The 11772-nt window shown below is 36.9% G+C and overlaps 1 protein-coding gene across 1 annotated transcript; it reads right to left on the bottom strand.

Annotated features, from left to right (window-relative positions):
- Positions 1-5706: 5706 nt before the first annotated feature.
- LOC143883525 (monocopper oxidase-like protein SKU5) lies at positions 5707-11772 on the bottom strand. The gene is made up of 9 exons (XM_077386865.1): positions 11373-11772; positions 10156-10265; positions 9777-10047; positions 9252-9390; positions 7950-8316; positions 7097-7462; positions 6915-6993; positions 6308-6507; positions 5707-5958 (listed from the first exon to the last, which is right to left on the bottom strand). The coding sequence occupies exons 1-9, from the start codon at positions 11511-11513 to the stop codon at positions 5862-5864; spliced, it is 1770 nt and encodes a 589-aa protein (XP_077242980.1). The 5' UTR covers positions 11514-11772; the 3' UTR covers positions 5707-5861.

The following is an 11772-nucleotide window of genomic DNA, read 5'->3' as shown; positions in this document are numbered from 1 at the left end:
TGTTAGGAAGGCTTGTTTTAGTTCTTTATTAGGACTTTATGAATCTTCTTCTTGCCAAGGGAATCTGATCAGCTGCATTGTTTTCTTCTTAAGCTGATGTTACCCTTTGACTTATGCCCTGTTTGGTTTGCAAGAAAAATATTTCTGATGGAAGGGACATAATAAGATTCTGGTTAATTTAGAGGGATTTATCATCACAAATTGAAGATCCCTTTAAAAGAAAATTGAATAGGGTTGGTTCAATTTATCTTTATTAGTGTAAAAAAGGGTAGGAATTTTTAGAATTATTTTTTCTTTCAAAACTATTCTAGGAAATTCCTGCAACCCAAGCAGGGCCTAACTTCTTCCTAGTAATGAGATACCAAGTTATTATTAATCATGGTGCGAAATATCAGCCATTTAAAGGTAGGACTGCAGCTTGGGTCTTCCCAACCCTAACACCACCGGCTTAACCCGATTTCAACTGGGGTTGGGCTGTGTTAGGGCCCGATTAAATTCAAGGTTGGGTAAGGGTTGAGACCTTCAACAACACAATCCCAATCCGAACCCAATCACGCCCTCCTAATCTTATAATAATTTTATTTCGACCCGTATCTACCTGTTCTGACCCCAAACCTAGTATCTTTTTATTTTTTTTATTTTTTTTTTGTATTTTTCTCTCTTTTTGCCCTAGGCTAACCCGAATCCAACCGGACCGACCAAACCCGAGTTGCACCCCTAATTAAAAGGGCACCAATTCGAGGGTTTAATGGTTCAATGGGTAGAACTTCTGAATCTTGAGCCATCAATAGTGGGACCCGGCGAATGCTCTGGATCAATGGGCCCTGCTTGTACTTTTCAAGGCTAGTATAAAATCGGTTTTACAATCAACGGTAAAAGGCGATTGGTGTATCCTGTTTATCCTGGAGAACATCATGATGTGACCCACATGGTGTTGGTCCCATCCCAAGCAGAGATCGTTTGATCGTTGAATGATCCATTTACCATCCTCGTTTGATCGTTGGATGATCCATTTACCATCCTTCCTTTGTGAGGAGTCAAAAAAAAAAAAAAAAAAAAAAACTAGGATGGTTCATTGCTTTATATATTTCTCGTCCATGATTCATCAATCCCAAAGTCTCTTTATGAGGCTTGTCGGATCAAGTGCCTAGCAAGGTTGTTCTCAAGGCATTTGCTTAGAGTTAAAAATTGTTCGGATCAAGAGATATGATCACCTAAACCAGGCAGAAGTGAGGCACAATAAGTATCTTTTAGGGAGTGTAAACGTGACTTTCATGTCATCATCTTTCATTAAGAGGTGTTTTGCAACTGTGCATGTGTCGTAAGAGAAATAAAATGATGGCATGTTTGCTACTTTTCAACTGAAATGCACCTCTCATTTCAGTTGAAAAGTAGCAAACATGGATTTCTTTAGTCTGAAGAACAGGTTGTGTAAATATAAAAGGTGTTGTGTAGGTGATGATGTTGGTGTAGCCGTAGCGTATAAAGTAAGGGAAATTGAATAAAAAAAACAAGGTGTGAAAGTTTTTATAATTGATACCATATCTAATCTACTTACCCATCGATGTCTTTCCAGAACCATTAATCCTATCCTATGCTGGTAAATGATATGGGCACACTCCTATTTTGATAGAGATTGTTTCTTCACCTGGTCACAACTAGTGCATCGCTCAAAGTCAGACCTTGTGTAATGAAACTTTGTTTTCTTTATTTAATAGGTTCTAAATAACTCTTAACATCCAATTAAGTAAGTGTTTAATAAAGTGAGGAAGGGCATGATCAAAGGTATGAGGTTATGATTTTCCACACTGATAATGTAAACATTTATGGGAGACTCTAATGATAGTTGGGCCGCTGATCAAGGAAGAAATTTGTTGTATTGTTGTCCGTGAGTCACGGCCTAATGTGTCATTACAACTCAAATTTGATTTGCACTGGGCCCACTTTCACTCCAACTCTGTCCGGCCCCACTTTCACTCCAACTCTGTCTTTCCGGATTAGCTAGACAATTTCCTTAAAACCCATTTCGCGGCTCACTTTTGCAGTAGAAAACACCCACACAATCTCACTTTTTAGCAGTTTTTCTCTTATTCATTTTATTCATCTGAGGTGGGTGCTCTCTCATGCAAAAGTGAGCCGCAAAATGGCTTTCCGAAAAATTGCCTAGCTAATCCCATATCTGTATACTTCGACAAGTGTATGTGATAATTGGGGCCACAATATTGTGGGGTTTACAAGTAACAGCGGTCAGATTTCGCGTGCATTGGATCAAGGACTACAAAGATCAACGGTCAGATTTCGCGTAAGATCTAACAGTGGCCCACCAGATCAACGACCTTGATAAATAAATAAAAAAGTGTTGCCAAATACCAAGACTTTGAAGTGGTTGGTCTTAATCGCTTTGAAGAAGATTCGTTTAGATTGTCTTCGAGATAATAATGTTTAGTAGAGTTAAGCACGCGAGATTAAAACATAAGATTAGATCTGATTTTTTTAAGTGCATGGGATGCATTAAGAAAAGGAGGAAAATCATTGTTAGGTGCTGAGTTAGGTAAGGAGAGGAAACAGATCACCTCAAACTTCAACTGAATGTGGCCTTGCTCCGTTACAAGGTAAATTGTGGTTCCAGTCCACTTTAACACGCCCTTTCGTTACATTGATTGTATAATCCAAGATTGTAAATTCCTGGGTTTTAAGGGCTAAAACCTGGATTTTATAAGCTAAAACCTGAATTTTATAATCCATGATTGTAAAATCCTAACTAAAACCTGGATTTTATAAGGCAGGATTGTAAAAATCCAATTTTTCGCTTATAAATTCCAAGTTTTAGCTTATAAAATCTAGGTTTTAGCTTGTAAAATCAAGGATCTCTCTCTCTCTCTCAAATGAGAAATAAGAAAATTCCATCACTCAACCGGACTCACTTTCACCTTAGCCAAGTGTTCAACAGAGTCCGAGTTTTGCCCAATCAAGTTAATGAAAAACTCCTTTGACTCTTCCCAGCTAATAAAAATTTGATTCTATTAATCATTAACTTGCCAAGCCAACTCTATTAAGCATTAGCCCACTTAATTAATGACTAGTGAGTATCATTATATTCAGGTACAGCTACTAAAAGTTCCTTTTCATATTTTATTTTCATGCTTAGCTGACATTAGTATTGATGCTTTATCCTGAAGGACAAAACAAAAGGCTAAGAGGATAAAAACAAAGACATGCCAAATGCAGACTAGTAGAAGAAGACAGGTTAGGACGTCTCTCCTATTCCCAATCATTCAGACCACCATCTCTCTCCTTCACCTTGAAAGTACCTTGTTGTCTGCCCACATGCACATTAGACCATGTTTGGCTACCGTGTTTGCTAAAAAATTGCTAAAAAAAGTTTTTGGGCCCGGGTGTGTCACAGAACAAGACTACACTCAGGCCATGTTTGGCTAACGTGAAACCATGAAAATTATTCCATGGAGTAATCATACGTGAGAAGGGCAGAGAAAGAGGGAGAAGAAGAGACTTAATATTAGAGAATTAAATCAGATCCATGTTCTAAAAAGATTGGGCAACTAAATTAGATTAGATTAATCTCTTTATATTGTTATCTTTATCTTCCTTTGATTGGGTTAAATGCTCTTTATAAACACTGTTAAGGTTGATTGTAATTATCCAAGGATAATGGAAATTTCATTCCTTATCACTTGAATAGTTGGAAGTGGAGAGCATCGGAATCCCTGAAAAAATAATACCTACTTAAAATTGATATTTTCTTTTCCAGATATTTAGGAGCTCTTCATGCTTCTTTCTAGGGGTGTCAATGGACCCAGTGGTCTGATGGACCACCCGAATACGAACTTAAACGGACAGGATCTAGACAAATTACAAGATTACTGGTCTCGATTAGTTATCCATGACTGTGAGGGACCCAAAAAATCTTTAGAATTAATACCCACAGTTAGGGGTGTAAATAGATATTCGGAAATTCGATTACCGTCCGCATCCGAATCCGTTTAAAGCGAATATTATCCGAATCCGTTTCAAGCGGATATTATCCGAATCCGTTTATGAGATATCCGGCTCTCAGCGGATGCGAATCTGGTAAATGGTATATCCGATCCGTTTAACATCCGAATCCGAGAAGTAAATCCTTTTTATTTATTATTGATAATATCATTAATATTTATTTTTAGTAATGACACACTATCTTTTGTTTTTATAAGAAAAGTGAATATTCTTTTTAGAAAAATAAAAATAAAAAGAAAAATAGCCCAAACCCATTCCATCAAAATAACCCAAACCCATTCCATCATATACAAAAAAAAGAAGGAAAAACCCAAAGACCACTACCAACACTATCATACATCCCCATCGCATCCCTCTGTCTCTCTCTCTGCCTTTGTTTTAAAAGGAAGAAGATGATCTCATATATTTTAAGGTTTGAGAGTTAATTTTGTGAAGAGAATGTAGAGGTCTAGTTTTAGGATTTGGAAAATTCATTCGAGTAAGTAGGAGAAAAAAGATAAGTGCTGCAATAAAATATTCGAATTTACCGGATAAACGGATACGGATAATATCCAAATTCGAACAATATCCGACGGATACGAATTCGGTAATAGATATTAAATATCCGTCGAATCCGAATCCGAATTCGTATAGTGTATACTGTAATCGAATTCGGATATAGCCATATCCGCTCCGAATTCGATCCGTTTACACCCCTACCCACAGTGGTTGTTGGCCTTGCCGGACTCACGCATATTAATTGCACGTTCATGCATGTATGAACTGTGAGATAGTTTACTTTCTTCGATGTCCTTGCAAAAGAATTAAGGATAAATGGGAGTTACTAGAGGCTGGTCTGTCGCACATCAGACCACCCACCTCGTTAATGAAGACAACAGCTTTTGTCTCCATTCGCGAGGTGGCTGGTCTGAAATGCAACAGACCAGCCGCAGTTTGCGATGGAGCTTAGCAAATCCCATGATAAAGAGCCTTGGATCATCTAATCAAGGCAACTGATGCCGATGTTCTTGTTGGTCTCTTTTATGGATCAAGGGCTTAGGATCATACGATCAAGGTGATATTGATGCCATTTGGATGATCTTATGGTTGCTATTTCGATTGAGTGTTTGATCGATTAAAATAGGCACAAGTAGTGATTTTGATAGATCAAGGGCGTAGGTGTAGATCAACCGATCAAGGCAATCTCGATGTCATTGGGAAAATCTTACAATTGTCGAATTGATCAATGGATCCGAATGAGCACAAGTGGGACCAAATTGGCTTCAAATTCAACCACATTTGTTTTCTATCCGAAATAAAGCCAAATTCTGTGAATTTGATGAATTGTTACTGATTTTCTAATATATTCATGCAGGATGAAATCACATAATTAAACTATTTAACCATTATTCCATGAAGGGGTGCAACTTGAGTCGGGTTGGGTTGAGCTTTTGGTAAAAGATGAGTTGAAATCAACCCGAATCCGACCTGATTTTAAGGTAAAAGCTCAACCCGAATCCCAAAAAATCGACCCTAGTTGCACCCCTTATTTTCCATGCTTTTAGTGTTGTTCATATCTTGACATCTCATTTTGCACTGGCTACCAACAAGTTAGACTCCATATCTTTCATTAAGTATATAAATCTCAGGTTGAATGAATGGTATATTTGTATTAACCCAAATAGAAGGAAATTGGGGGGAAATTCCGAAACAAGATCGAAACTAAAAATGTTAAAAAATACTATGAAAATTCATATGAACAGGACTAGCTTTGAACACCTGACATTTACTATCGAAAGGGACTCAAGCAAGTCATGCTACTCACAAAGGAGAACCACCAAAACAAATCACAATGTTCATTACAACACTTACTGGAAAATGGCAATTGAAGAGAGAAACAGCAGAATGAAAAGCTTCACTCCTCCAACCATAACTGATGATGCTGAGGACTTGTGTTCTTGTGTCCTGAAATGTAAAATATAGAAGGGGGTAAGTCTCTGAAAATTATTACAGTAAGAGCCCATTTGGATATATGGATTTTATTATCAAGAATTGTAAAACCCTGGATTTTACAAGCTAAAACCTAGATTTTTAAGCTAAAATCTGGATTTGAAATCCTAAAAACTGGATTTTACATGCGTAAATAAGGTGTGTTGCTACTCAATCTTGTAAAATTCAGATTTTAGCTTAAAAAAATCTAGGTTTTGAGCTTTAAGCTCAAAACCTAGATTTTTTAATCTTGGGTTATAAAATCCATATATCCAAACGGGCTCTAAAGATAAGTGTGACTATGTTGTAGTTTTTGGTTACATACTTCTGCAAATAAGAGAGTTTGCCGCAGTAGAAGGCATTATCTGGCTTAGGCAACTCAGTTTTGTTGGTGGCCTCTGGATTAACGATCCTAATATACACTTCCTGCCCAAGGTACCAAGTATCGAGATTCTCTGCACGAATGTTCCACACGCCCACATTGTCGAGGGAAACTAAAATGGCTGTCCATGCTCCTGGAAAGACCTGTACAGGAGATACAGGAACATTACTAAAAATGAAATTATGGAAATTGCTAGGACTTGACGAATATAAGACTCTAACATGGTCATCTCCCCTCTTTATTCAATTTAACATGTTTGATAGCTATATCAGAATAATGAAATCAGATTATTTAATTCATCATTCAAAAAAAATATTTAATTACTTACTGGGAAATTGAATAAAACCAATGGATATTTTATAGGCATAAGAATCCACGAACTGTTTCAATTTAAATCTATGTCACAAATATCTTCAATATTTTCAAAATATCGTATTTTTATCATGACATTTTGATAAAAAGACAAAATCCTGGAATAATCCCGAGATTTTAAAAATATAGGGATATTTTCATTTTGTCATAAAATATCGCGATATATTATTGGAAATACCTGTGTCGTGGAGCGGGCAACTGCATCCCATTTGTTATATGATCCCCTGCTGTTCTCTGTCCACTCCCCATAATCCATCCTGCAATTGACCAAACTCTTACCATTAAGACCTACAAGCACAATCCGAGGCTTGCATGCAAGCAATCACAAACACTAGAAATAAAATGAAACTAAACCCTTACCCAACCACAAAAAATGCATATCCATCCATGTGGTAACTCTGGACTGTGGTGTCATTGTTCTGGAATACGATTTCCATAAACCCCCTATATGTACCATTAATTATAGATGATCCAAGGTGAGGTGGTCCAACAAGAGGCTTAGTGGGGAAGTCAAGTGTATAGAGCCCCTTCAGTTTGTACTGGTCAGCAAGTCTCAGTGGTGTGTCGGGATTTACATAGGAGATCCCATTGAGGGTTGTGCGGCGTTTTCCATTAATAACCGCAGGTGGCTTGATTTCCATCAGATAAAAGTCAGTCACATTGATCTGGCCATATTTAAAAGAACCTTGTGGGTTGGGGCGCGCAGCACCAGCAGAGAGGTTCCACCTGATAAATTTACAGTCATCACTCAAATCAGACATCAAAAAAGATTACAAGTTTTTGAAGGTGCTATTTTTAACTAATTCTCAACAGAAAGGAAATAGGAAACTCAGACTTGCTTATCATTACTCAAAAAAGATACACAAATTATCAATTATGGGTTTTAACATTCTGAGCAATGCATGAAGAACAAAATAGAAGACAATTGGGATGAGAAATATTACAAGATTACATACACAAAGCACCAAATTTTGGTCAAGTACGCTCAAAAAAATTTAAGACATGACAAGCGGAAGAAGATTCTTGATTAGTCCAACATGAACTTATTTGATAATTCCACGAAGGCCAATCTTAAAGCACACAAGTTCAACAAAGGAATAGGGGCAAAGTAATTAACAACAAAAATATAAAAAGAAAAGGAAAATCCTTTAATAAAGCATAATGTGCTCATGCATCTAAAGGACTAAAACTGCATTGAACATTCTGAACAAACCTGATGGATCTTGCCTGATTCATTGAAAATGACTTGTAATAAAAATCATCTGGTGGATCTGGTAGAGGACCAGATACATTGCCTTTGGAATTGGAATAGTGCAAGATGGCAACACCCGTAACTCTGGTCCAAAGTGTTTCATTCACAAACCTAGCACTTGCCACAATATAGTAGTCACTACTCGCGTTCTGATCCATGGTAACCAAGAAAGAATATGACTGCCCCACATGAATATCTAGACTAGTATAGTTCTGTTGCACTGTGTATGACCCTTCTGTCTCCACGAGGAGGAGGTTATGGTTCTGGATTCTGAAGTTCAAACTAGTCGATACGCCAACATTATGTACACGGATGCGATATGTTTTTCCTGTACCAAAGCAAAGGCATCATCAACTAGTGTATTAACAATTTTTTTCTGTAGAGCAAGGCACCCTCTGATAATATTTAGGAAGCCACAGATTTATAAATATAATGTCCTAAGAATGTAAATAATACATTTATACCATGATTACTTAGGCGTGTACAAATAAATATAATGTCCTAAGAATGTAAATAGTACATTTATACAGTAATTACTTAGCCGTGTCGTCATCGTACTATGTAGTTAGAATCTTCCTTCGCCAACAAACTGAGACACGTGGCGTCAGGTCCCTCAGTGTACACTACCCCAATTCTATGAACTAGGATACAAGGTTACGGGCATGACTAAGTTGTACAGCATGGGAACAAACACTATGGTCTGGCATAACTTAAAATTCAGGATAAAGTAATCAGTCTATACATGTGATACATGCATACATCACCTTTTTTCTCCTTCAAGCAGACATTCATGAATAATTTCAAAAACATTTCTTTAAATGATAAATCATGAAATACAAACAGAACTAGTAGCTTAAACATAGACCCAAGTAAAGGGAGTGGCCCAGTGCATGAGGCTCCCGCCATTGCGGGGTCTGGGCAGGGCTAGATGTACGCAGCCTTAACCCTGCTTTGCAGAGAGGCTGTTTCCGTAACTCGAACTCGTGTCCACCGGGTCACAATGAAGCAACCTTAAGTTGCGCCAAAAACATAGACCCAAGTAAATATTTTGCAGATATAAAGAAATGGGCATGTCAGCATATCTTGAAGTGTTTTGCCTGAACTGGTGCCTGGCATCCAAAACAGGAATGCAATTCCAAACAAACAATCAATTGAACACAGGCTACAAGGACATTACAGGGCTACAATCATACATCATATAGACATAATGCATATGGATCGATGCACATTTAACCATAGAACAATTTTTATTACAAATATTACCTGGGTGGACGTTGATAGACTCATAATCGATACCAGCCGGAACAAGTGTACTATTGTACCTGTAAGGACCCTTCCCATTCATGAGAACTCCATCTGGCATGCCCAGGTCTTTGTTATCATTAAGGGTCTTCCTCAGAGCCTACAAACCAGAGCAAATAATGTTAGATCATATCCGACACTCTTAGTCTGTCTTCTTATCATGTACAACTTCCTAGACTAATTTAGGTTACAATCAAGATTTTAAAACTCAAACGAAGACTACGTAGATTAATCCCAATCCATGTTGACTCAAAACTCAGCTGAGGAATCAATCAAGATTTTGAAGTCTCAAAAGCTTGTGCCATTGTATGATATTGCAAGTTCTTTTAAGTAATCAATCTAGTTTTCCAAGTGGTAGAACAAGAATTCTTGGGTTCCGTAGAAGTCGAGAAAATTCAAGACAAGTTGAGTCAAGTTGATCCACTGAATTTTTCAAGTCCACAAATATGTTTCTAAAGCTTATTCCAGTCACGCAATAACACTGACCGTATGATTTCTGTTGTACCAGTCGCCAATGAGAAGGGTGATATCTCCGTCGGGCGTACCAAAAGGTACAGGAATAATCGCCCGATTATTTACAATGATTCCTCCATAGCCCCCTGCTGCTCTTTGGAAATTGAGCGAAGGGAAGTAAAAGAAGCTCCCAATCTGATCCTTCACTTGAAACTGATAAGTCCAATTCCAACCATTGGGGATTGGGCAATTTGTGCCTTGAACTCCATCTTGCCAAGAATTGCGACGGTGTTGAATGCCATTCCTATCATGAGAACAACAGGAATTCACATACTCATAGCATCAGATTATACTGATGTTCTACCAGACTAGACTATTGTATGTGCAGAATTTTTAATGAGATCACACTTACCATGTGATAAGTAAATCCTCGTCCAACTTGTTAGTGACATCGACATTGAGATTATTATTGGTGGTTACATTGACAATGGGACCGGGGAACTGCCCATTAATCGCAATCACCTATGATCCCAAACAAAATAAAAACAGGAATAAATTAGTTTGAAATAATGAACAAAAAAATGTACTCTCTCAAAATTACTTGTTATTTAGATGAAAACAGAGTAAGTCTTCTTTCTTATATGACCTTTAAATCTCCAGCTGCTAAGCAATCGAGTGGGAATTTAATTTTGAAATTACAAGGCGAAAATTACATTTTTCTAATGAGCTATAATGCCTAATTAAATGTAAAGAAGAAAATGGCATATTCCAACATCAGAAGAAGCGCTTACAAACACATTCCTTTCTTCATATAATACAAGCACTATAATTCTTTAAATGCAGATTACGTAAACAATACTTCATAAGGCTCTGTTTGGATTGCAGGATTTTTTTTGGGGGAAAAAAAAACTTTCCCAGAATTTCTTACTTTTTCCATTGTTTGATCATACATAAAAAAAGTAACCTGAACCACAGCAGTTCAAGTTTTATTTCCATGGACCTTCACTATATAAGCCATAATAGCCACATTATTTCCCTCTAAATTGTGAAAAAAAAAATCTTTAGAAAATAAATTCCGCTAGAAATATTTTTCATACAATCCAAACAGAGCCTAACTGGAAAAAAAAAAGTGATCAAACAAGGCAAACTTTATGGATCTTCAATGCATAATAAAATCCTTCTAACTAAGCCATAATAACCACATTATTTCCCTCTAAATCGTGAAACAAAAAACAATTGATAAGGAAAAAAAATTCCACGAGAAATATTTTTCCTGCAATCCAAAATCCAAACAGTGCCTAACTGGAAAAAAATAGTAATCGAAAGAATCCAAATGGGCGGCGATTAACTAGATCTATAGCAGATAAGCTTCGATCTTAGATCTACAGAAAAAAAAATATTAATAATGTTGTAAAAAAAAAAGATTACTTTCCAAAAATCTCATGAAAAATGGATTGAAAAACAATCAATCGATACATTGTATTGAAAGCTCCGTCTGAATAGCTACAGATCAAAAAAAAAAAAAAAAAACAGAGAGCAAAAGAAGAAAAAGTAAAACAGAGGAAAAGATATAGACAAATACAAGAGATAGATAGAAAGAGAGAGAAAGAGAGATCTAGGGCAAGGAACCTGTTGTTTAACACCTAAAGGAGAGACAGTGATGTAAGAGAGCTCCCATTGAAGGTTAACGAAGGGATCTGCAGCAAAACAGAGACCGAACACAAGAGAAATAGAGAAGAAAAGCTCCGGTAAAAACCTAAACGAATCCATTTATCAGTAGCCGGAATGAAAATGATATTCCGGCAAACTTTTCCGATCGTTTTACCTTTACATTAACATTATCAGATTCTGTGAGAAGAATACAGAACAGAGCACAGAGAGAGAGAGAGAGGGACTTAATAAAGAGACTACTAACTAAGTACTACTCTTTAGTCTCTACTAACTAGGGTTATTTTGGTTTTTTCTTTTTTTTTTGCCCTAAAAAATTTTACGAGAGAGATGGAGAGAGAAAGAGGCGGTTTGGAGGATA

The sequence above is a fragment of the Tasmannia lanceolata genome, unplaced genomic scaffold (assembly GCF_043159265.1).
Source record: "Tasmannia lanceolata isolate RefF3 unplaced genomic scaffold, GAP_Taslan_0.1 ptg000008l, whole genome shotgun sequence".
Lineage (NCBI taxonomy): Eukaryota > Viridiplantae > Streptophyta > Magnoliopsida > Canellales > Winteraceae > Tasmannia > Tasmannia lanceolata.
The sequence above is the reverse complement of the archived record's forward strand: the minus strand, read 5'-3'. Positions and strand labels throughout refer to the sequence as shown.

What these genes read in the sequence shown, in the direction of transcription:
- LOC143883525 (XM_077386865.1), bottom strand. Translation starts at nt 11,513, where the DNA reads ATGGATTCGTTTAGGTTTTTACCGGAGCTTTTCTTCTCTATTTCTCTT. An exon ending in GAGGATTTACTTATCACATG is followed by an intron (nt 10,048 to 10,155) that starts GTAAGTGTGATC and finishes TTCTCATGATAG; the next exon opens with GAATGGCATTCAACACCGTC. An exon ending in TATGCATTTTTTGTGGTTGG is followed by an intron (nt 6,994 to 7,096) that starts GTAAGGGTTTAG and finishes GGTCAATTGCAG; the next exon opens with GATGGATTATGGGGAGTGGA.